General features: G+C 45.3%; 1 protein-coding gene across 1 annotated transcript; it reads right to left on the bottom strand.

Annotated features, from left to right (window-relative positions):
• Nucleotides 1-2,497: 2,497 nt before the first annotated feature.
• Nucleotides 2,498-14,468, bottom strand: lcat (lecithin-cholesterol acyltransferase). The gene is made up of 6 exons (XM_033036174.1): nucleotides 14,147-14,468; nucleotides 9,085-9,241; nucleotides 8,074-8,189; nucleotides 6,967-7,062; nucleotides 5,047-5,271; nucleotides 2,498-3,227 (listed from the first exon to the last, which is right to left on the bottom strand). The coding sequence occupies exons 1-6, from the start codon at nucleotides 14,316-14,318 to the stop codon at nucleotides 2,683-2,685; spliced, it is 1,311 nt and encodes a 436-aa protein (XP_032892065.1). The 5' UTR covers nucleotides 14,319-14,468; the 3' UTR covers nucleotides 2,498-2,682.
• Nucleotides 14,469-26,434: the final 11,966 nt, after the last annotated feature.

Raw genomic sequence — 26,434 nt, 5'->3', positions numbered from 1 at the left:
GACTTTGTTGTGGGTCCCAGCACACATTGGTGTGCTAGGAAATGAAAAAGTGGATAAATTAGCAAAAGAGGCCGTTAAAAAAGAGAACATAGAGGTAAACCTACAATTATCCAAATCTGAAGGAAAACACATTGTGTGGAAGAAAATAAATCAGGAATGGCAACAATACTGGGAACAGGAGACAAAGGGGAGACACCTCTATTCGCTACAAAACAGAGTGGGCATTACAGCAAGAAGAGGGGGGAACAGGAGAGAACAGGTAGTATTAACAAGATTGAGGATAGGACACACTCACCTGAACAGCACATTAAAAATGTTGGGAAAACACCCTACTGGGATGTGTGAGGAATGCCATCAGCCGGAAACAGTTCAGCATGCTCTAGTTGCATGTAGAAGATAAGAAACAGAAATAAGAGTTTTGATCAGTGAAATGAAGAAAATTGGAATGACAGATATATCAGAAAAGAACATTCTAGAGTATGGAGGGGAAGGAAAAGGAGTAAAGGTGTTGTTTAATTTCTTGAGGGCCTCTGGCCTTATAAAAAGGATATAATATAAAGACATGAGGACTGTGGAGTGAAGCCAGAAGGTGGCAGCAATACAACATTGTGGATGCCGGCTGCCGTAAAACTCCAAAGAAGAAGAAGAAGAAGAAGAAGAAGATTTGCTGGACATTATTTGAGTGCCATATGTAAGTTTTTGCACGGATATTTTGTGTATTCATTTTTTTATTATGAAGTTTGTTTTTGGAAATAAGAATAAATGTAATTACCATGCATGTATGTGTGTGGTTTGTCAATGTGTGCATGCAAGGTCTTCATGTGCAGACATTAATTTTTGCATGGCTTTTGTTTTATAATTTGAAACTAAAGGGAGTTTTATAATTTGAAACTATAGGAAGGCATGTGACGGGATGTGAAGCAGACCTGCCCGGTTGGTCCCTCCACATCATTTAGTTGTGTGACCCAATTCCAAATCACCCTGGCCTGGAGTGTGAGGCTTTGAAGAAGGTATCGGGCACCTGGTTGGCAAAGATGAAACAGTTGACATTACCTTAAGTCCCTGGTTTCTCTTCATCATGATGAATATTGACATGCCTAGTAATATTGTATAGATTTTCACATCCAAAAAGCCCCAGAGCTATAAGTAATTATTGATTTTAAAATATTTTCTCAAAAATAATGCAGCTTTTCAATATACTTTACTATCACTCCTCATATGAATATTCCTTGAAGATTGGCTGAGGAAACTAATGGAAACTGGCATCATAAAAACAATGATGCTGTTAAATGGAGTTGCAATCGACAGCTTGAATGTCCTGGGGGAAAATGTATATATTGAAGCAATATTTCCGATATGAGGCAATAAAACAACCCAAATCTCTACAATGTGTTCATCTTTGGGATTTCATAGACTTTATTGTAAACCAAGGGGAAATGTTTTGGTTTAGTTTAGAGATACAGCGCGGAACAAACTCTTCGGCTCACCGAGTCCGCGGCAACTAGCAACCAACCTGGGCACTGGTACTATCCTACACACTCGGGATAATTTACAATCTTTAACTAGATCGATGCCTTTGTGGACCTCTGTTGTGCATGATATATAGAAACAACTTGGATATAAATGCAGATGGTTTGGTTCGTAAGTTTGTAGATGCACCAAAACTGATGGAGTTGTGGACAGTGAGTAAGGATGTCAAAGAATACAGTGGGAATTTGATCAATTGGTGCGGAGAAATGGTAGTGGGATTTAATCTGACCAAGTATGAGGTGTTACACTTTGGGGATAATGTACAATTAATCACAACACCCAAACCATTTTTGTTTTTAAGGAGGATCTTGGGGTCCAAGTCTGTAGTTCCCTGAAAGTGGCAGCACAAGTAGATACAAAGCACAAAGTGTTGGAGTAACTCAATGGGTCAGGCAGCATCCATGGAGGGAAGGGATATGTGACAATTTGGGTCAGGACCTTCCTCAGATTCAAAAAGTCTGAAGAAGGGTCCCGATCCGAAATGTTTTCTTTCCATTCCTTCCACATATACTGTCTGACCCACTGAGTTAATTGAGATAGATGATGGCCCTTCTCTGAGTCCTTGATGCTGCCATTGTGGAATCTACAGATGTCAGCAGAGACTTGTGGTAAGTCACAAATGTCAATGGCCCTCCCAGCACCAACAGGTGAAACCTCGTATTCCAAATATAATTGTTAGCACCTCCTTCGATATCTGAGGGTAGTTTACTTCTCTTTTGGCGTGTGTGTGTGTGTGTGTGTGTGTGTGTGTGTGTGTGTGTGTGTGTGTGTGTGTGTGTGTGTGTGTGTGTGTGTGTGTGTGTGTGTGTGTGTGTGCAACATGTAAGGAGTGGGCTTCTGGCTATCATTATCTTTGACGTGGCTGGATAGCAGTCAGAAGAAGGCACAACAAATGTATTTAGCAATTTCTGCAAATATACCTCTAGCTAATGTCTAGGTGGAAATAAAAGCATAGCTCAGGCCTACCCAGTTTAAATCAACACGACCTTTAATAATTTCAAAATTCCAGTGCATAAACAGCTTAGGATAGAAGTAAAACTATGATTACTCCATGTAAGGGCCTTTGTCCACTCTCAGGGAAATTGCTTGCAGTCTGAATCCGAAGGCTTGCAGTGTGTGAATCGGAACAACTTATCTGAAGAGAAAACGTATCTACCTCCTGGAATCGGTCTGTCTCTGGGAATGATTTTGCAGCAATATATTTTGAATGTTTTCTATAGCGTGGACCTCATAAATCAGGTCTAAATGGAGAGTGCCGGGCAATTCTATAACATGAACCTTCTGCTTTTGCTGGTCCTTCCACTCTCTGCACAGTGACAAGCTGTTCATGCTGACGGTATTGTCACCAGCCCGATAAACAATCTTCACTGGCTGGCTGGAGGGGAAGCCTTCATCGTATACGTACGTCACCGGTGTCGGCACTCCTGCTCCGTACAGGCAGTAAACTTCTACCCCTGGTGGAGGCAGGTCAGATAGAAGATCTTTTCCGTTTTGCCACTTGTGCCAGCCGTCTTCATACCCGATGTCAGTGAAGAACAATCTGTAGTCATTGTAGGTGTAGTTGTACGTGGGTGTGGAGATGAAGATGTGATCTTCTGGCCAAGCCCGTCTTGAGGGAAGCAGCCAAGGGTTGCTTGACGTTGTGCGTTGCTGCTCCCGCACCTTCAGGGGGTCAAGCGCCAGGCCATAGTTGTCCCCTGGGCAACGAGGATTGAAAGAACAAAATGAACAAGTAAATTAAACTTTGACATATTTTCACGGCCTGGTTTGAATAGAAATTAAAATCGCATTGTTTAACAGGGGAAGAACTGGTGACTTCAATTTCAAAGCAGGAAGTCAAATTGAAAGTTTGATGAACCAGTAACCACACTCACCAACGCTGTCCCTTTAGCCCAGTGGTTCTGAGGAAGGATCCCAACCCAAATCATCAAGTCTCTATGTTCTTGAGAGATGCCGCCTAACCTGCTGAGTTACTCCAGCATTTTGTGTCTTCATTTGTAAACCACATCTGCTGTTCTTTGTTTTGACATTGGCATTTTCTTCAGACTGATTTATGGGGAGTGGAGGGGGAAGAAAGCTGGAAGTTTGGGGGGGGGGGGGGGGGGGGGGGGAGGGGCAGGACAAAGCCTGGCAGGCAATAGGCTGATACAGGAGGGGAGGTTGTTTTGATGGGCAGATGGTTGTACAAAGGGTAGAGATAAATTTAATTTATGAGAAGGATTAGGGTTAAACATGGTGTAGGATGCGTACCCATAAATGACATTTCCAATCACAAAGGAAATGAAAATCTGGCTATAATTCAGCTGTGAAGCTAATTTACAGCATTTATTTCACGCTTGGCCAACCAGTTAACAAACTGCTATATAATAGCTCTCCGTCACTCTGTTTACCATCATTTTGTTCAGCAAGGAAATGTATGCCACAACACCACTACAACAGGTTCCCCTCTGGATGTTATGCCTGCCTTTATGGGGGCTTCATCTCTGCAACATGCCCCCAAAAAACTGCAGATGCTGAAAATCTGAAATAAAAACAGAAAATTCTGGAAACACTCAGCAGGTCAGTCAGCATCAGTGAAGGGTCATCAACTTGAAGTGCTAACTGGCACCCTTTAGTCATAGAGTCATACATCGTGGAAACAGACCTTTAGGTCCAACTTTCCCACACCGACCAACATGTCCCATCTACACTAATCACACCAGCCTGTGTTTAGCCAATATCCTTCTAAACTTATCCTATCCATGTACCCGTCTAAATGTTTCTTAAACGTCATGATAGTACCTGTCTCAAGTGCCTCAGTTTGTTCCATACACCCACACCCTTGGTGTAAAAAACTTATTCCTCAGGTTCCTATGAAATCTTTTCTCCCTCAACTTAAAACAATTCCTCTGGATCCCAATTCCCCAACTCTGGGCAAGAGACTCTGTGCGTTTACCCGAGCTATTCCTTTTGTACATCTGTAAAGGATCACCCCTCATTCTGCTGCGCTCTATGGTATAGAGTCCAAGTCTGCTTAACCTCTCTCTATAACTCAGGCCCTCGAATCCTGGCAACATCCTCGAAATCTCTGCACGCTTTCCAGATTGACAACATCTTTCCTACAACATGGTACCCAAAACCCTAAACGTGGCCCCACCAATGTCTTCTATTACTGACACCATGACCTCCCAACTCAATACTCTGACCGATGAAGGCCAATGAGTCGAAAGCCTTTTTGACCACCCTATCTACCTGTGACGCCACTTTCAAGGAACTATGTCAAGGAACCCTTTCCAGAGATGCTGCCTGAGTTGCTGAGTGTTTTTGGAAATTTTCTACATGATTTCCAAAGCTTGACACAGCACATCCTGAAGTCACAAGAGGAGAAGGTCTCCCTTTTTCTTAAACGTAATAAATTTTCCACAATTTCATCGGCTGGGAAGGCGGCCTAAATTTGTGGTTTTTTTTTGTTGTATTTTGTCATTAATTCCAGCCGAAGAATAAAAAAGAAAGTAAATGCTGAGGAAATGTTGGTACCTGAAGCGAGCACAGCGAGGGATTTGACGGTGCCGCCCCATGGGGCTCCCAGTGAGATGAACGCCTGAACAAACTCGTCCTTCCATTCTTGAGGCTGCTGCTTGAGGAAGTGCAAGATGTACAGGTTCCCCATACTGTGGCCCAACAGGTAGACCGGCTTCCCGTAGGTCACCCGCATTTCTTCGATCAGCTTCTTCAGTTTGTCGAAATATTCCTCCTGCTCATCTGTAAAAAGGAAACGTGCCAAATGCTAAAAACCTTTGGACATTTGTGTACTGTAGCAGCAGCAGCAGCACCGGTAAGGGGTAAACCGTATGCCTGTTGCTCTGAATCCGACGAGTCACTAGTCCTGTTCCTAGGTACATTGCTGCACACAAACCTCAGTTAACTAAATCTCATCAGTAACTCGACCACAAGAGTAAACCAGTTTTCCTTTTGCGTACTTTTTATACTTACATTCTATTGATAACGTCAATTGATAGCAATCGATTCATCTAATAGTTTTCTGCTTAAAAAAAAGATTTCTGCCAACTCTATTCTGAAACGTCCTTTTCCCTCAGTGGAGGACTGAACATAGGAGACCATATGCTGATGGGTAGAAGGTGAAGACTTTAGACGTTAGAGATACAGCATCAAAACAGGCCCTTCAGCTCACCAAGTCCACACCAACCAGCGATCACACCATATACTAGCACTATCCTACACACTAGTGACAATTTACAATTTACAGAAGTCAATTAACCTACAAACCTGCACGTCTTTGGAGTGTGGGAGGAAACAGGAGCACCCGGGGAAAACCCACGTGTTTACGGGAGAATGTACAAACTCCGTACAAACGGCACCTGTAGTCAGCATCGAACCTGGGTCTGTGGCTCTGTGAGGCAGCAACTCTACCGCTGCACCACCGTGCCACACATCAAAGAGAGCACTAGAAGAGGATCTTGGTGTGATTCTCTCCCCGATCTTCATCCAGTCTCCCTCATAATCCTTTCTCATCCACTGATATATCTGGAACTGGACCTGTAATGCAGGTGAGTTGACGGTCCCGACCTGCTGGTGGCTGGGGGGGAGAGGCGGGGATCGGCAGAGACATTGGTCGCGGCCCACAGGCAGCTGGGCTGCAGGTAAGGGATGGCCTGCAAGTGGCTGAGGAAGCTGGTGTTGGCTGGCAGTGGCGGCAGTAGGTCCAGCCTGGGAGCAGCCTGGGAGGTGGTGCTAGCTGACGGTGAAGATTGGAAGGTCTAGCCTGGGATAAGCCGGGGAGGTGGTGAGGGCCTGTGGGGATTACCGTGTGGATGCTCCCATCTGCAACAACCAACATCCATTATAAACAGCTGTAGTAACTCAGCGGGTCAGAGAGCATCTCTGGAGAAAAGGAATAGGTGACATTTCCTTTTCTCCAGAGACGCTGTCTGACCCGCTGCGTTACTCCAGCTTTCTGTGTCTATCTTCGGTTTAAACCAGCTTCTGCAGTTCCTTCTTACACATTCATTATAAACAGGTCCATAATACTGAGGTGGACTGTATACTCACTGGAAAAAATATTTCCACTCTTACAACGATAAGGAACCAGAGTCATATCTTGAATATAGCGGGCAAGAGAACTAGAGAAGAGACAAGGATGGTTTTGTTTACTGCAGTGGGCTATTCTTGGGTCGAAATGGCATTGGGGACAGATTCAGTAGCAACCTCTACAAGGAACTCCAATGTAACGTACATGCTATCATTTGCCTGATGGTATGTGGGAGAGAGAGGAATTTGGGATAATGAGATAACTGGTGCAAGAGGTTAGGATAGGGCCAATGGGCTGAGTGGCCTCCATTTGAGCAGCTGGCAAAACCCTCATTCATAAGTCAGTGTCACTGTTTTTCACTCGGTCACCATTTCTGGTGTTGCGAGATGTGTGTTTTGTCTACTTACATGCTGCCATTCTCCAGTCATAGGGGGCCGCTCGAACAGTCTCGTCACGAGTGTAGCCCATGTTTACCAAGAACTGCACCAACGTGTGAAAATAACCTGCCAAAGCAGAAGTGAAGTCACTACAGAGGCCTGATTGTTCAACATTGACTAATAAATTCCAGGACAGCAAACACTGAAGGACGCGGAATCTGTTGCCAGAAGTAAATTGGACACGGAATTTGTTTTCCTTATAGCGGAGCTGGCAGAGTGAGTATTCAGACTGATAATGGGCACAGATTAGGACCGAGATGAGAAAAACATTTTTCACACAGAGAGTGGTGAATCTCTGGAATTCTCTGCCACGGAAGGTAGTTGAGGCCAGTTCATTGGCTATATTTAAGAGGGAGTTAGATGTGGCCTTTGTGGCTAAAGGGATCAGGGGGTATGGAGAGAAGGCAGGTACAGGATACTGAGTTGGATGATCAGCCATGATCATATTGAATGGCGGTGCATGAATGGCCTACTCCTGCACCTATTTTCTATGTTTCTATGTTTCTATTGGGGAGATACAGAGAAACGTTTCCACTCACCGCGGCGCTTATTGCCAGTGGAGATTGGTTATAGGTCACCATGGTTTAAGGTTAGAGAGAGGAGAATCAGGGGAAATATTTTTTCACCCAGGCATTGGATGGAATCTGGAGCACATTGCCTGAATGGGCGAAGGAGGCAGATCGTTTCAGCCATACTTAGATGAGTAGATGAAACGCCATGACATAGAAGACCACAGTGCTTGAAAATGGGACTAGTGTCGCTAGTCAACGTGGTTCTATGGTTCAATGGTCCCTTCTATTATCATGTGTACCAAGGTACAGTGGCTAGCACAGACATGATGGTCTGAAGGGCCTGTATCCAGACTGACCATGATTTGACTCTATAGCCGTGTATTTCAACCCAACTTTAAATCACAGACTCCTGTTGCCCCTCACAGTCTTTACTGCCTTGAAAGGTAAATCCTTTGTGCCGATCCATTACTCTACAATATTCCCAGTTTGCAGAACCATGGAGTTTGCTGTGTGTTGACCACAGGAGAAAAGCTTGGAATAATCTCTCTGTGCCCGCTCGCCAAACCTGTTAGCTTCAGTGTATCCAGAAATTCCACCGAATAGGTCTTCCCAAAACCAGGAACGCGGGTCGTCACCCCGGGTGCATTGGAATTCCTGCCTGTTGTTCTGTTGTAGACAAGTCTAAAAAAGGATGTATTTGTGTCAAATGTCTGGGAAAAGTAACGCACTAACATTAAATCAAACCAGATGTGATCTTCCATCTTTGTCTGTACAGGACTCACACAGACTTTAAGCTGTCACCCTAGTGTAATACTGGAGTCAACATTAAATGGCAATGAATCCCACAGATTCACCAACCTCTGGCTAAAGAAATTCCTCCTCATCTCCTTTCTAAAAGTACGTCCTTTTATTCTGAGGCTATGGCCTCTGGTCCTAGACTCTCCCACTAGTGGAAACATCCTCTCCGCACCCACTCTATCCAGGTCTTTCACTATTCATCCTTCTAAATTCCAGTGGGTACAGGCCCAGTGCCATCAAACGCTCATCATGAGTTAGCCCATGTTCGTCATGTTAGTCAACATGTTAGCCAAGCCTCTATCCAGAGAGAAGCCAACTCACTGACAGATTTGAATCATAATAGACAATTGGTGCAGGGGTAGGCCATTCGGCCCTTCGAGCCAGCACCACCATTCAATGTAATCATGGCGAATCAGTACCCCGTTCCTGCCTTCAATCCCCAATCAGTACCCCGTTCCTGCCTTCTCCCCATATCCCCTGACTCCGCTATTTTTAAGAGCCCTATCTAGCTCTCTCTTGAAAGCATCCAGAGAACCTGCCTCCAGAGAACGTCTCCGTTCTAAATGGCTTACTCCTTATTCTTAAACTGTGGCCCCTGGCTCTGGTCTCCCCCAACATCGGGAAACATGTTTCCTGCCTCTAGCGTGTCCAAGCCCATATCAATCTTAACTGGAACATCTGTGATGTTCCGTCTCAGATGTCTGGAAAATTCCCAAACTGTACAGCTTTCCAGGAAACTCAACGAAACACCAGAGCACCAGAGGAGAGTTTACACTACCTCATGTTGTCTATCCAGCAGTCGATTCCAATGGGCAGGAATGTGTTGAGGTTGAGCCACAGTGTGAAGTACTTATTGGTGTTTATCACGCATAGCCAGTGCACCACGGCTGGTTTGTTCAGCTTCGCCTCCAGGCGGTTCCCCGTGTGACCAGGCACTTGGTAATGAGAAGGACCACAGGCTTACCACAGATTATTCAGTTCACTCTATACCCCTCTGTCCAAGTGAGTGGAACTAGGGTTGTCCATTCACCCCCTCACTTCTAATGGACATCAGATGGTTGCTGCCATAGAAGATCAAACCCACACATCCCTTCCCCCAGGTCTCTTCAAAAGTAAAAGCAAGAGGTTGGGCTGTGATTTCGTTTATGTTTAGTTTAGAGATACAGCGTGGAAACAGGCACTTCGGCCCACCGAGTCCGCGGCGATCAGCGATCCCTGCACACCAGCACTATCCTAAACACACTAGGGACAATATACAATTTTACTGGAGCCAATTAACCTACAATCCTGCACGTCTTTGGAGTGTGGGAGGAAACCAGAGCACCCGGAGAAAACCCATGCAGGTCACGGGGAGAACGTACAAACTCTGTACAGACAGTGAGGATTGAACCCGGGCTCTTGGCGCTGTAAGCAGCAACTCTATTGCTGTAACTGGAATCAATTGCTAGAGGAAGCTATAGAAGCAGATACCATTACGAACTTTAAGAGACATTTGGATATATATTCATGGATAGGGAGAGAGGGCTACGGGCAAAATGCAGGTAAATGGGACTAGCCCAGAATGCCAACTTGGCCAAAGTGGGCCGAAGGGCCTGTTTGCATGCTGTACAACTCTATGACTAAACACTATAGGAATATTTTGTGCCCATCTTCAAGGAAGAAGACACAGTAAACCTACCAGAAATAATAGTGATTAAAGATCTAAGTGAATGAGGAACTTATATTTACTCATAGGAAGAAAATTAGTCATCATACAATCATAGGGTCATAGAGTCTTACAATGAGGAAACAGGCCCTTCGGCCCAATTTGCCCACACCGGCCCGCATGCCCCATCTACACGAGTCCCACCTGCTTGCATTTGGCCCATATCCCTCTAACCTGTCATATCCATGTACAGCACCTGTCGAAATGTTTCTTAAACGTCGCAATAGTACCTCCTCCAGCATAGCAAGTTCCAGATACCCACCGCCCTTTGTGTGAAAAAGTTACCCCTCAGGGTCCTATTAAATCTTTCCCCCCCTCACCTTACACCTACTGTATATTCTTTGGTTCTTGCGTCCCCTACTCTGGGCAAGAGACTCAGTGCATCTACCCGATCTATTCCTCTCATGCTTTTGTACACTTGTAACGGGGACATTAGTGTGGGCCCAAGGCTTCACACCTTCAATGACTTGCTGTTGTACAGAGTTTCCATGTTATCACAGTGACAGCATGAGAGACTTACCATGGGTGCTCCAATTTCTCCATATATCCCACAAACATGCTGGTCAGTTCTTTGGCTATTGTGACCTACGCCAAGCGGAGATCTTGGCAGCAGAGATGGTGGTGGTGGGGGGGGGGGGGGGAGTTTACAAGGAAATAAGAAGGGAAGTGGGATCGATGGGATTGAACTGTGAGCTGCCATGGACCCGATGGGTTGAATGGCCTCCTCCTATGTCATGAGAAAAAAATAGGAAAACGGGGACCAATATCAGTAAACAGGAAAATGCTGGAAGATGTTAAGGAACAGGATATTTAGAAAATAAAGGGCAGCGCAGTGGTGCAGCAGTAGAGTTGCTGCCTAACAGCGGCAGATACCCGGGTGTGATTCTGACCACGGGATGCCGTCTGTACGGAGTTTGTACGTTCTCCCCGTGACCGCGTGGTTTTTCTCCAGATGCACTGGTTTCATCCCACACTCCAAAGACGTACAGGTTTGTAGGTTAATTGGATTCAATAAAATTGTAAATTGTCTCTAGGGTGTGTAGGACAGTGTTAGTGTGCGGGGATCGCTGGTAAGCGCGGACTTGGTGGGCGGAAGGGTCTGTTTCCGCGCTGTATCTCTAAACTAAAAAAGTGAACAATATTGGCATAGAGTAATGCAGCTTACATTTTTTACTTTTTAAAAAATGTCAAAATAGGCTTTATTCAGGTAATAAATATATACAATACACGAACCGTGCAAAAAATTCATCCGACATTTTTGGAGGCGATACAAAATATTCAATACAGTCTACAAACATTGCTCAAATTTCACAAATTTATCCCCCACCCTTGCCACTCGTGTGGAGCTAACGTTGCAGTTGTTTTGCAAATATATCTTTGCTAATGTAAAAGTTAGCCGGCTGTACTGGCTTACTTTCACCTCTGCTCTGGGCTGAGTGAACAGAGACTTATCAAGGGGAATCTTGCTTGACAGAACTATTTGAATATTTTGAGGTTGTAATTTGCAGCACAGATACAGTTAAACTGGTTGATCTGGTCTGCATTTACCTCTCAACTAACATCACTGAAAAACAGATCATCTGGTCATTCTCACCCTGCTCTCTGAGGGAGCTTCCTGTGTCCACATTGGCCAAAGGTTTTTCCCAGCAGTGTCTACAATTCAAAAGTAACACTGGCTGAGATGTTTTCATGGAATGTGAACGCTTAGTTTAGTTTAGAGTTACAGCGTGGAAACGTGCCTTTTGGCCCGCCAAACCCACGCCAAACCCACGCCAAACCCACGCCAAACCGATCACCCGTTCTCAGTGGTTCTCTGTTCTCCAACCTTCTTATCCACTCTCTACACACCAGGGGCAATTTTAAAGAAACATAGAAACATGGAAAAATAGGTGCGGGAGTAGGCCATTCGGCCCTTCATCTATAATCTGTACCCCATTTTCCTACTTTTTCCCCATATCCCTTGATTCTTTTAGCCCTAAGAGCTAAATGTAACTCTCTCTTGAAAGAGGCCAATTATCCTTCAAGCCCTCACGTTTTGGGGATGTGGGAGGAAAGAGGAGCACCCGGAGGAAATCCATGCAGTCACAGGCAGCTTGCAAACTCCACACAGACAGCACCTGACGTCAGGATTGAATTAGGGTCTCTGTCTCTACCAGCTGCACCACTGTGCCACTCTTAATATAAGCAGTTGCTCTATTAATCAAAGTTTTTTGTTAATAGTAGGGAAATCAGCAGGATTGTACATGCTCTCCTTGTGACCACGTGGATTTCCTCCGCGTGCTCCAGAGTCCTCCCACATCCCAAAGACGTGCGGGTTTGTAGGTTAATTGGTCTCTGTAAATTGCCTCGAGTGTGAAGGGAGTGAATGCAAAAATGGGATAACATAGAACTAGTATGAACGGGTGATCGATGGTCTGTGTGATTTGGTGGGCCGAAGGGCCTGTTTCCATGCTACGTCACTAAACTAATCTAAACAGCAGTCTAACATTCAGCACCGCCCACCCCACAACCAACATTGTACGAACTTTGATCCAACTTTCGAAAATGCAATATTCAACCTTGGTGTAAACGTAATATTGTACAAAGAAAATAAAGGTGACCATGATCTTTGCCGCCCTTCCACATCACGCCTGAAACTCTTCAATCACCAGCCGAATGCAAGAAGCTCGGTCAAAAGTGTCATGTATTCAGATTCTTAGCTCATCGCACATCTAAATCAAAGACAGACAGCTCATGCTAATCAACATGGTGCCAAAACGGAGCCAGTGACAGCAAAGGAACGGGGGATAAACTTGCCCAGTTGTCCAACATTTCCATTTACATGGTGCTTTACCTATCTGAAAATGTATGTGCAATGCGATGATAAAAGTTATTTCCCACACAGTTAAACATTTCACAATCGGATCAAGCAGTATGAGGTGGCTTTACAATGGGTGCATCTAAATCCAATAATCTGACCATTGAAATTGGGATAGCCTATCTGAAGTAAACATCATGCTTTATTCATCAAGAGTAAAAGGAATGCTTGCTGCTCTTGGGTTAGGAACTGTGCACGTGAGTCTGAGAACATTGGCTTTACACTTGGACAAGAGACACTTGGAGACTTGTGCCTTCCATGCTTCTAGTCATTGTTCTAGGTTTCTGGTGGCAACTTGGATGGATTTACCTGAAGCCATCTCAAGGAAGCCATCTCATTGTGGGGAGGCTCAGGATCCTCTCTGTTGCATTTTTGCCATCCTGAGGTGGTTTGGGTTAACGTTCCAGACCAAGTAATGTATGACATTAAAGAAGCATCCAACTCCCACAGAAGCTCTGGTGTGGCATATGTTCTATTCGTACAACTTGATGGCAAGCTGATGAGCTGCTGTTGTAGACCGCGTTGAACGGTGGCACGGTGGCGCAGTGATAGAGTTATTGCCTTACAGTTCCAGAGACCCGGGATCGATCCTGAATCTCCAAACTAAACTAAACTAAATTAAATCAACGGCCCATTGTAGGTATTGGTTTACGATTTCCATTCAATAGAGTTTCTAGAAGAGGCAATCGACTCAATGACAAGTTGCAAACTAAGCTGATATCTTAGATACCAAATATCTTTTACACAACACATAACTGATGAGGTGTTCCATTTTCCTGCTTCAATCCCGAAAAGAATATTCAGGATAACATGGAAGTGTAACTTCTTTCAAAAGTTTTGTTACACTCTCACAAAACCCGACCGAAGTGGGCTTCACTGTCACTTGGATATTTGACCGCAATAGGGGCAGGTGCCTTGAGGTCAAATGAATCCATTTTAAGGTTGTCAAGTGTTTAATTGTCCCATGTACTGAAAATGGAACAATCCTATTCTTGCTTATCCCAGCAAACACTGTCCTCATTGATAACATAATAAACAAAAACAATTTTCAATAAATGATTAAAAAAAGAATATTAATGCAAAACAGTCTTGAGCAGAAAGGAAACTGATCAGTGTGAAAAGGGGTCCTGACCTGAAGCATCATATATCCCAACTTCCAATGCATGGGCGTTATAGGTTCTGCTCATCACATGCAAGCAACATCTATACACTTCAAACAAAACAGACACGATGGCAAGTAACATATAAGTCTCACAATGCCCCCAAAACTGTGCTTACCGATGATCAGGGGTGGCACATCATACTGCACAGCGCTTGCATCTTCTGGACCCACTGGTGGAAACAAAACATTGATGAACCAGGGAAATGTAAAGTTTGTGGCTGTAGGCGGGATAAAAAGGGCCACCAAGATCAGGGAGAGGACAAAACCTGGTGGAGAGTGGTCGCTCATTGTTTTGTGTGTTGCCTCTCAGTCCCACAGGAGCTGACAGGGAACTAGCAGGGCTTTCAAAGTCCTGCTGTTTGCGAGTACGATAGTTCAAACTGAGTAAATACTCAATGGGCTGATACCCAGCCGTCTGCCAACAATGGATTTAATCTCAATGGATCTAATCTCAAGGGGAAAAGAACAACAAACAAACAAACAAAATAAGAAGATCACAATTAATGAGTACAGGAATAATATATCAGCTTTGTTGTGTGTTTTGTCGTGCATTTTCCATTTTGTATGCATTGTACAATTTCAGGATATAGAAAGTCAATAAAGAAATTCTAAAGTGCAGTCACTCTTCCTATGTAGTAAATTCTATTCAGAAATGTTATCAGATTCAGGCCACTCCAACATGAACAGACTTGAATTGTTTTCTAGTGGTTGAAGAGATACCTGACGGAAGAACAGTGAACCCTCTTTATAACGGAGCACAGGGGAAGGGGGAGAGGAGCACTAGTGTCCGTTATTGCCGATTGCCCGCTGTAACCAAAGAAAGGGATTATCATTGTATAAAGGGCCTGTCCCACGAGCATGCGACCTGCATGTGGCAAGCGCGACCTAACGTGGTCGCTTGAGCCGTACGGCCTCGCGGGGCCGGTCCCACTTCGATCGCCGGAGCCATATGGAGTTGTGCGGAGCTGGTCCCGACATCGCACGGGGCTCCGAAAAACTGACTGTGTTCAAAGATTCCGCGCGGCAACGGCCTGCCGGCCCGCAGCCGCCACAACGCTGTACGCACCGCCTCGATGGGCGTGCACAGCGTTTCGATGCCGTACGCAGCGTCTTGATGCAGTACGTCATGTGCGAACTTCCCGCGGACTTCGCTCGAACTTCACGTCACTCACTCGACCTCCGTGCGGCCCCCGCTTCCAGTTTGGTCGCGCTCGCCGCATGCAGGTCGCATGCTCGTGGGACAGGCCCTTTAGTAATAGAAACAAAGAACTGCAGATGCTGGTTAATACACAAAAGGTCACAAAGTGCTGGAGTAACTCAGCAGGTCAGGCAGCATCTCTGGAGAACATTGGTAGGTGATGTTTTGAGTCCCGACTCCTTCAGACTCCTTCAGAGGATGCTGGGAGGTTGCTGGGTGACTTGGCAATGTTGAATGAGTAGACAACGGGTGCTGTCTGTACAGAGTTTGTACATTCTCCCTGTGACCTGCATGGGTTTTCTCCGGGTGCTCTGGTTTCCTCGCACACTCCAAAGACATACAGGTTTGTAGGTTAATTGGCTTAGGTAAAAATAGTAAATTGTCCCTAGTGTGTAGGATAAGAACCAGTGTGCAGGGCCGATACTATTGCAGCGTATTAGAGTGTTAGTGGACTTGTCAGGGTAAATGCTGAGAAGATTTTTTCCACTCACGGGAAGATTCCAGAACGAAAGGACATTCTCAGAATAAGAGAGCTCATATTATATTCAAGAGAGAGCTAGATAGGACTCTTAAAAATAGCAGAGTCAGGGGATATGGGGAGAAGGCAGGAACGGGGTACTGATTGGGGATGATCAGCCATGATCACATTGAATGGCGGTGCTGGCTCGAAGGGCCAAATGGCCTACTCCTGCACCCATTGTCTATTGTCTATAACACCAATACCAAAATAATTATCAGTTAATTCATCTCACCCACCCTCACCTTCCACTCTGCCACTGGCCTTCACCTCTACAACTGCACTATAAGGACACAGGTTTCCTGGATCTCTTCCAGATTACCAGACGCCCATTGCTTGGTTGGCTGAATGATCTCTGCTGTTGTTATTGCTTGAGCAACCGCAGCTTTCACAACTGAGATCGATAGATGTTATTTTATAATGTTATCAAGGGGGCAAAGACAGGGAAATGGAACTGGAATACAGATTTCAAACATCTCATCTGGAAATAGCACTCCCAGAGGGACAAGACTTACTCAGGCGAGATATTTGGTTAAATATCTGCTCGGGGAGTTTGACCAAAGGCCACAGACCATGAATTAGAACAGGATAGGACATTGTGCTTCTCAATTCTGCTCCAGCAGTCAATAGAATAATAAGATTAAATGAGAACTTACCAGTTTGAAGTTTGATCTGTATTTTATGAGGAGTAACGTTGAGGGAATACGTGAAGAACCCCGCCAGGGCGCATGCGTGTCATTCTTCAAAGCAGCGGTGTGAAATCACAGATAACTGTAATGACTAAACATAGTAAGATTAGAGAAGAGATACCAGTTCAGGATATGATCAAGGGTGGGAGCGGAGGGCACGTATTCTCTCAACGTTACTCCTCATAAAATAAAGATCAAACTTCAAACTGGTAAGTTCTCGTTTAATCTTACTATTTTACTTCGGAGTCACGTGAGTGACTACGTGAAGATTTTAAAGCTCTGTGATTTCATGCCGTGGAACGAGTCCATGCATCACATCTGCCTTGATTTTGGGGAGAATAGAGTTAACATCATTAGACATCAATACGATATTGAAACCCAACGGTAAAAATATTAACACCAATTATTGCCCCTATTTATGGGGTAAATTATATTACAGAACTTAAATTTGTTTCTGCAAATGTTCCAGGTTCAATGACTGGATTGTTATAAAGTCGTTGGAAAGTTTCCTCCGTTGACCATCCTGCTGTCTTGAGGATTTGGTCCATAGGAACGTCCAACTTCATAGCTGCCGATGTAGCTGCAGCCCTGGTGGAGTGAGATTTAAAAATGCTAGTGTCTACTCCAGCCTTTATTAGGACCTGTTTTAGCCATCTAGAGATGGTCTGGACTGTCACTGTTTTGAGTGGCTGTTTGTAGCTGATTAAAGTGAAATTTCTTTCCCTCTGATGATCTTAGTATACTCCATATATAATAGTAAGTGTGTTACAGTACAGAGACGACCATCTGTCGGGTAGGCCCTGAATTCTGTTTTTAGGCCTGCTGACCCCTGTCTGTTCTGTTTGACTATTTCATTGATGTGAAAAGTTAAATTTCCAGATGAAACAATCATGTTGTCCAACCTTAGTTTCTGTAGTGACTGGACCCTTTATGCCGTAACCAAGGCCATCAGCATGACTGTTTTCATAGTCAGTTTCTGTAGGGACAGAGCTGTAGCTGGAGACCAGTTTCTTAACATGGTCAGTACAATGCTCACATCCCATATTTGGGAGTACCTGGTTCTTGGGGGATTAATATTAAAATGCCCCTCATGAGTTTGGTTACCAGGGTGTGTCCCAACAGAATGCCGCTCTGTTCCTTGCGCCAGGTATGTTGACAGAGCACTTCTGGCGCAGTTGATGGCACTATGACTGAGCCTCTCATCGTAATGGAGGCTTGCCAGGAATTCCAGAACAGACGGGATGTTCATAGATCTGTGGGTGATGTTTATTGTTGTGACAGTACTTCCCATTTCTTGATGACACCAAGTACTGATTTTTTGGTGGACTGTCTGTGGCCCGCTGAAATAATCTCCACTGTTCGGTCCGTCAGTCCCAGGTGTAGTAGAGGTGCTTTCAACTCTATAAATTAATAGGTTTATATAATTATGACATGGGTAACTCCCCTTGTTGCGGGAAGAACCAGTAAATTAGGTCTATGATGGATGGTGATGCATGGTTCTAAAACCATGTCGATATCACCGGGACCGATGGTTGAGTAGGCCAATCGGGTACTATCAAAATACCAGACGCAGAGTCTACTGTTTATTCCTAAATACCCAACTGATGAGGCAGAAGGAGGGAATGCATAAATTACCCCCCCCCCCAATGCAGCGAAGATGCATCTGTAGCCACTGCCCCAGGTTCTGGTTCCCAAGAACCTAATTCGATAACTGGTGAGAGCATGGATGTGAATAGGTCGTTATCTGGTGTTCCATACCGTGCTGTAATTCCAGCAATACATTTTTTATCCAACATCCATTACAGTGTTTTCATACTTAGCGTGACCTGTTGTCTGCCACTAAATTCAGTTTACCTAGTAAGTTGGTAGCTGATATCCTAATATCTTTCTGGATACACTATTGCCAAATTGTGTTGGCCAGATAGTCACATGATGTCGATATGTTTCCACCCATATGGTTGACATATGCTACCACGGTGGTGTAGTCAATTAGTAGTCTAACATACTGGTGATATAACCCAGAACAATATGACTTAAAGTCATGGAATGCACTCAACTTTCCCAGGTATTTATGCCCAGCGTATGTAATGATGCCTCCTGTGCATTCCTTCTCCCCCACAGCTGGAGATGGAATTGGTAGTATCCCATCCAAGTGCCCATCAGTATGTAGTTCCATAGACGGGTAGCTGTTAATGTTTGGATAGGAACAATGCCTAATGTTATGTTTCTACCATTTTTAGTACCATTGTGGCCTCTGTTGGTAGCTTCTTTGGTCTGTCAGAATGACCCTCATAATTTTTGAGTGCACGCATGTTTGCGCTCAGTAATTTGATAATGTAAAGGTCCGATTTATGTGGCTGGAACACAGCCACTATAATGCCAATTATTCTACTACCAGTTTGATGGATGGTTTAGTTTACTGCAAGCCTCCATTAAGGCTGTAACCTTTTCTTACGGCAAAGTCACTGACATGTGAGCTAAGTTAAGAGTGAAACCGCAGATGATCCATTGTGTTAAATACATCTGTGGTCACCTCTAATGGGTACTGTATAGTAAGCATTTTTTAATACGATGCTTGCCATGTAGTAACCTAGGATCAATACCTTTGCAGTAACAAAGGTTCTCATCTAGTAATGAATATAAAGTACGAAAGTATTCAAATTAGTCAAATCTATGATGACGTGGCAACCACCATCTATTTTATGATAAAGATTTTTGGACACGAATTCCTGTGATTCGTGTTGGATGTCCTCCATTACTCCTTTTTTATTTGGGCACTGTAGTTCAGTATGCGCTTTTGATTATTTCTTTGCCTGTAAGCATGAACATTCAGTTCGGTACATGCTGAACTGGAGGATTATGTTTTGAATAATTCTATGGTATAATCCTATACTTCTTCCTCCATGGTTACTATTAGTAGATTTGTTATTTTATCGGCATCCTCCGTGGACGTTGAGGTGCCGGTGTCTGGATCTGTAGTTGGGTCTGTGTTGAGGGTTAGCGCATTCCCCAGGAAGTCGTTTTTAGACGCTGCTTTAATGAGCCCCAGGGTTTCCCTCTATGTCAAGGTCTTTACCTGTTTAGATAAGTTGGCTCCAAATTTTAATATTGGTGGTATGGAGGTTCCAGGTTTGCAGAGGCCTGCAAATTAGGGTCTAAAGCCGGTTGGATGGTACTTCTTCCTAATGCTGTTTACTCGTATTGGTAGTTAGCAAAATAAGGCCAGTGCATCCTGGTGATCTAGTGTCATGTCTTTTTTGTTTATTGTGCGGGCGAAACCTAGTTGTTGCTGTTAGGACTTTTCGAACTTTCTTTCGTTTCAAGTCCCTGCCCTGCCATGTTTTCAAATACACTGGTTGATACTGGGAACATTCAGTGTTTTGCAGTTCCCTGATGGTAAGTGTCTTCCAATAGGTTTTCTGCTCCCCATGTGCACTAGGGGTATGTTCTGCACCCCTGTTCAGGTTCAGCGCAGAATTGACCCCCTATACTCCCCTCTGATGAGGGAGAACACTGTGCAGCCCTACAAGAGGTACTGCTGTAGGACTTACTAGCTGCCCCCTGTGACTAGTCTCCATCTCATGGAGCTGCCACTTACCTGCTCCAACAGCCGCTCCAGCTGGCTCCGATGCTCTCAGGCACCCAACCGGCACCAATGCACATGGTCACTGGCCGTCGCGGCTGCTCCTGAAGCCGCTACTCCTGAGGCCGCTCCTGCTCCAGTTCCTGCAGCCACTCCACCCGGCTCCAATGCTCACGGGCACTGGCCGTCGCGGCTGCTCCTGAAGCCGCTCCTGCTCCAGCTCCTGCAGTCAGCCCAGGATTGACCCTCCGTGTTCCCCTCTGATGAGGGAGAAACACTGTGCAGCCCTACACGAGATACTGCTGTGGGGCTTACTAACTGCCCACTGTGGCTAGCCTCCATCTCCCGGAGCCTGCCACTTTGGGGTATTTCCTCCAGCAGCCGTTCCAACTGGCTCTTATGCTCTCGGGCATAGGCCACTCCCGGCTGCTGTTGATCCATCCTGCAGCCGCTCCAACCGGCTCCCGTGCGCACGGGCACTGGCCGCTCGCGGCTATTCAGAGTCGGACTCCTCGGACTCTGTTAGTTGCTTACCTCTCCCGACCGGCCAGGGCCGGCGCGGGAGCGAAGTCGGGCACAGCTGTTCCCATTACGGGAGATTAGCGTGCCTTTGGCTGCTGCTGCCGGCTGCCCGCAACTCCGCGGTTCTCCCCCGCCAGCTTTCCCGCAGCCTTCGTGGATCCGGTCCATGTCTCCACCTAAAAGGTAAGTGGAAGGAACGCAGAGTCTCCTTACCTGCTGTTCCCGGCTTTCAAATTTTGCCGCTAAGGGAACGTCGTTCCGCCCTGCTGTGACTCGTTCCAATGCGTGTAGCGATATGACACGCATGCGTCCTGGCGGGGTTCTTCACGTAGTCACTCACGTGACTCCGAAGTAAAATCATGGCTGAACCAACATTCATAGAGTCATAGTACTATGGAGTCATACAGTGAGGAAACAGGCCCTTCGGCCCAACTGGCCCACACTGACCAACCTGTCATAAGTTCATAAGTGGAAGGAGCAGAGTTAGGGCATTCGGCCCATCAAGTCGACTCCACCATTCAATCATGGCTGATTTATCTTTCCATCTCAAGCCCATTCTCCTGCCCTCTCCCCATAATCCCTGACACCCTAAACCTTGTCACATCCTACACTAGTCGCAGCTGCCCGCGTTTGGCCATATCCCTCTAAAACTTAAAGTTTCATGTATCTTGTGTTTTTAAGACTGTTGGCAGAGCAATTTCCCTCCTGGGATAAATAAAGTTCTATCGTATCATATCGTATTGTATAATGCTAGTGAGCCTTCTCTGAATGTCTCAAATTATAGAACATAATTCCTTAAAAAGACAACAAATATTGTTCACAGGACCCTAAACGTGGTCTCACCAGTTCCTTGAACGTTGCAGTAAGACTTCCCTACTTTGGACCAGTCTGTCAAAGGTCCTGACCCAAAACATGGTTTATCCAATTCCCTGGATAGTTGCTGCCTGATCCCTCTAGCAGTTTGCTTTTTGCTCAAGATTCCAGCATCTGTGGCCTTCCTTCATTTATACACCATACTGCGGCACGGTGACGCAGTGTTAGACTGCCTTACAGCGCCAGAGACCCGCGTTCAATCCTGCTGTCTATACGGAGTTTGTTCGTTCTTCCCGTGACCGTGTGTGTTTTCCCTGGGTGTTCTGGTTTCATCCCACTCTCCAAAGACACACAGGTTTGTAGGTTAATTGGCTTTGATAACACTGTAAATTGTCCCTAATGTGTGGGATGGTGCTGGTGTACAGGGATCGCTATGTTGGCATGGACGTGGTGGGCCAAAGCGCCTGTTTCTAAGTTGCATTTCTAACCTAACTTAATTAAGCCTTGAAATAAGGGCTAACGTTTCATTCGTTTTTTTATTTACGATATGCAACACTTGTTTGCCAGCCATCTGTTTCATGTACCGGGTTTCTTTCAAGGAATAGACTAATCTAAACTGATATCACCTGATAATTTCTTGCTCCTGCACTGGAACTTAGTTTCAGAGACACTGTAAAGCATAATATTGAAGTAAACTTGTCCTGCAATATTTGACCAAATCGGCTGCAAAAATCAATCTATTTCTCCATTTGTACACAGCGTTATGAACACACAAGTGTAAACAACTGCCCTACATTCGCTGTTTAGTTTAGTTTAGTTTAGAGATACTGTGCGGAAACAGTCCCTTCGGCCCACCAGGTCCATGCCAATCCTTGATCCCTGCACACCTACACTATCCTGCACACACTAGGGACAATTTACAACCGTACCCAGCCAATATACCTACAAACCTGTACGTCTTTGGAGTGTGGGAAGAAACCGGAGCACCCGGAGAAAACCCACACAGTCACGGGGAGAACATCCAAACTCCGTACAGACAGCACCCACAGTCAGGATCGAACCTGGGTCTTTGGCGCTGTAAGGCAGCAACTCTACCGCTGCGCCAACATGCTGCCCCATACACAGTACAGTACACAGAGCTACAAGAGCACCATGAACTGTTGCTGTTGGTTAGGGCAAAGGAGGTAATGGCCCCTCAGGCTAGGCCTGCATTCACAAGCAAACAGTGAAGGGCCATTCAGCCTCTTGGTCCTGCTCCTGCACTCCTGTAGATCATGGCTGACTGGCACCATATGCTCTCTTTGGTCCAAATCACCTGATGAATGACCCCACAAACATCTAATTATCATTGAGAAATACTTTAGTATTCTGGTGGGAATTTCAGGCATGTGTTTCTTGCAATCATTGCATGGCACAGTGACTCAATGGTAGAGGTGCTGCCTTACAGCGCCAGAGACCCGGATTTGATCCTGACTGTGCAGACTTTGCATATTCTCCCCGTGACCGCATGGGTTTTCCCCGGGAGCTGCGGTTTCCTCCTACACTCCAAAGATATACAGGTTTGTAGGTTGGCGGGACAGGCAGCATCTCTGGAGAGAAGGAATGGATGTCGTTCCAGGTTGAGACCCTTCTTCAGACCAGTCTCGACCTGAAACATCACCCATTTCTTCGCTCCTGAGGTGCTGCCTGTCCCGCTGAGTTTCTCCAGCATTATGTGTCTATCTTTGATGTAAACCAACATCTGCAGTTCCTTCCTACAGGTTTGTAGGTTAAGTGGCTTTGGTAAAATTTGTAGTTGTCCCTAGTGTGTGGAATTGTGTTAGTGTACGCGTGATCGCTGATTGGTGCCCTCCTGATGGACCCAAGGGCCTCTTTCCATGCTATATCCCTGAAGTCTAAGTCTAAAGCAAATTGTGAATGGAGAGTCCTTTCACATGCTATCCCTCACTTGGGTTTCACATTTCATTCCTTATCTACTACCTTTTCTGACACCCTTTTGTCTCCATTTCACCTTTAGCCTTTGTTATGATCTCTACCTATCTGCCTATCTCACGTCCCCACCTGAATCCATCTGTCATTTGACAGAAGAAGGGTTCTGGCCTCCCGTCTACCTCATTGGAGACCTATATTTAATCGACCTTTATCAGACTTCAATGTTATATCTTTGCACTGAGAGTTGTGCCCTTTATCCTTTGAGCATGGTGATGGCTTGAATGTATTCATGTACAGTCTTTTCTTTGACTGAGTAACAAGCAAACAAAAGCTATTCACTGTACCTCGGTACAGGTGACAACAGTAAACGAATCAACTAAACGTGCTAGGCTTTGCCCCACCCCTTCCCTTCACCTCTTTTTTACCAACTTTCTTCCCTCGACTTCATCAGTCTGAAGAAGGGTCCTGACCTGAAATGTCAAATGTCATCACGCAGATAGTTCCTGGCCTGCTGAGTTCCTTCAGCCTTTGACTTTTGCTCAAGATTCCAGCATCTTTAGTCTCTTTTGTCTCCATTTTAGACAATAGGCAATAGGTGCAGGAGTAGGTCATTCGGCCCATCGAGCCAGCACCGCCATTTTGCAACGGTAGTATATTTAAACATGGATTGTGTAAATGTACAACATTATTTAGGGCCTGTATGAATATATATTTAAACATAGACTGTCTCAATGTAATTTACATATGCGGGTGGTATACAAATTAAATGTATTCAAATAGGGACTATTTAAATTCAGAGAATGTAAATATGGTATATTTAAATAAGCACTATAATGTAGAAACAAGGAACTGCAGATGCTAGTGTGCAACCAAAGACACAAAGTGCTGGAGTAACTTAGCGAGCCTCCTGGCCCTTCTGGGTTCTGACCCAAAACATCACCTATCTGTGTGCAGGAAGGAACTGCAGAGGCTGGTTTAGGCTGAAGATAGACACAAAATGTTGGAGTAACTCATTGGATCAGGCAGCATCTCTGGAGAGAAGGATCTGAGGATCCGAAACGTCACCCATTCTTTATCTCCAGAGATGCTGCCTGTGTCGCTGAGTTACTACAGCACTTTGTGTCCTTTACTATAATGCTGTTTAAAAACAAATAGGGATTGTATAAATGTAGAATATTAAAACAGGTTGTGTTTAAATGTTGTTTATTTTAATGGGTGTTATTAATATAGTATAATCAAATAAGGGCTATTTACATGTAGGTAAAGGACTGTGTAAATATATATTTAAACAAGAAATGTATAACAATATTTAAAGGAGTACTATAAATATAGCATATTTAAACAGGGATTGTGTAAATGCATTCCCTCCTATGTTATTTGAGCTGTCACTTGAAACGGGTATGACTGTCCTCTCCTCTCCATAGGGTCGTCTACTTGTGGGTCTGCAGATACCTGTAGAGGCCGATCCGCGATCCACACACCTTGGTGCAGGGCCGGCCTTAGGAGGTGCGGGGCCCAATTGAGAGAATTATTTCGTAGAAATATAAATATATAATTATAAATGAGTCACGTGTCGTGAGTAACATGACAATTCGGGGGAGAGTTCCTTTCACAGAGTGTGGGGAGTCTAGCCAGGGATAAAGTTGCGGGAGCGTTGAGAAGGAGAGGGTCGGGTTCATGCCAGTAACACTCACTCACCGCTGCCGCGGCGCTCCGGGTGCGGAGCCACCGCATTGTGGCCGGGGGAGGGAAGCAGCTCGCGTGGCTACAAGCGGCCTCCATCACCGGACAGCGGAACCGACTGCCATCTCAGCTCCTTCTGCCGGCCCGCTCACCGCTGGCAGTGCTCTCCGTCTGAACAGTGAGGGGACCAGCTCAAGAGCAAAGATCATAGAGCGGAGTGGGTCAACGGGTGATGGATAACATCACAGCGGGCGGAGGAGCTTACTCCTGTGTCAGCGCGAACAAGGGATCAATTGAGGTTACTCGCACTGACACATGGAGTAAGCTCCACCGCCCACTGACCCGCTCTTGAGCTGGATGATCCCCGGCCGACCCCCTCCATGTCAACCCTCCTGCCCTCTCTGCAACTTTACCCCTTTACCCCCTCCCCCCCCAGCGGCGCTGTCCTTTTACAGCCGCTTCCCACTTTACAGCCGCTTCCCATCAGCTGCTAGCAATGAGGGATAGACTTGGCTATATCTCAGTACAGCAACAGGGTTCTTGATGTTGTACTGAGGGATAACAAAGTCTAACTTTCATGGCTAATAACCTAACCTTCAGCCTCCAAGATGCAGGTACATTTTCTAGCAATGTTACAACATTTTGAGATTTTAAAAATCAAGTCTGCAATTTATCCCATCAGATGAAGCATAAAAAGAAGTTTAATTTGACACCTAATTCACTTTCATATCACATACATTCAATGTGATCATGGCTGATCATCCCCAATCAGTACCCCATTTCTGCCTTCTCCCCATATCCCTTGACTCCGCTATTTTTAAGAGTCCTATCTAGCTCTCTCTTGAAAGCTTCCAGAGAACCTGCTTCCACTGCCCTCTGAGGCAGAGAATTCCACAGACTCACCACTCTCCGAGAAAAAGTGTTTCCTCGTCTCTGTCCTAAATGGCTTACTCCTTATTCTTAAACTGTGGCCCCTGGTTCTGGACTCACCCAACATCGGGAACATGTTTCCTGCCTCTAGCGTGTCCAAGCCCTTAACAATGTTTCAATGAGGTCCCCTCTCATCGTTCTAAACTCGAGAGTATACAAGCCCAGCTGCTCCATTCTCTCAGCATATGACAGTCCCGCCATCCCAGGAATTAACCTTGTAAACCTACGCTGCACTCCCTCAATAGCAAGAATGTCCTTCCTCAAATTAGGGGACCAAAACTGCACACAATACTCCAGGTGTGGTCTCACTAGGGTCTTGTACAACTACAGAAGGACTTATTTGCTCCTATACTCAGCTCCTCTTGCTTCTTCAAAAGTTGGGAAACGTGGTAAAGATTGAAACATATTGAAAAATGTCCACGAGTAAAATATACTCAGGATGTAAAAATTTGATACTTTTTAACACGTAGTCATACCATAGTAGCTGGTGAGTTTGCCGTAGTAGTACCTGGTGTCCTATATCACTATTGTATGTTC

The sequence above is a fragment of the Amblyraja radiata genome, chromosome 17 (assembly GCF_010909765.2).
Source record: "Amblyraja radiata isolate CabotCenter1 chromosome 17, sAmbRad1.1.pri, whole genome shotgun sequence".
NCBI classification, from domain to species: Eukaryota; Metazoa; Chordata; class Chondrichthyes; order Rajiformes; family Rajidae; genus Amblyraja; species Amblyraja radiata.
This window is presented reverse-complemented; position numbering and strand designations above follow the sequence as displayed.

Coding starts and splice junctions, on each gene's coding strand:
- lcat (XM_033036174.1), bottom strand. CDS start 14,318: ATGAGCGACCACTCTCCACCAGGTTTTGTCCTCTCCCTGATCTTGGTG. Junction 7,063..8,073: donor GGATACACTGAAGCTAACAG/GTTTGGCGAGCG, acceptor CTGCTTTGGCAG/GTTATTTTCACACGTTGGTG. Junction 5,272..6,966: donor TGACTGGAGAATGGCAGCAT/GTAAGTAGACAA, acceptor TCCTTTTTACAG/ATGAGCAGGAGGAATATTTC.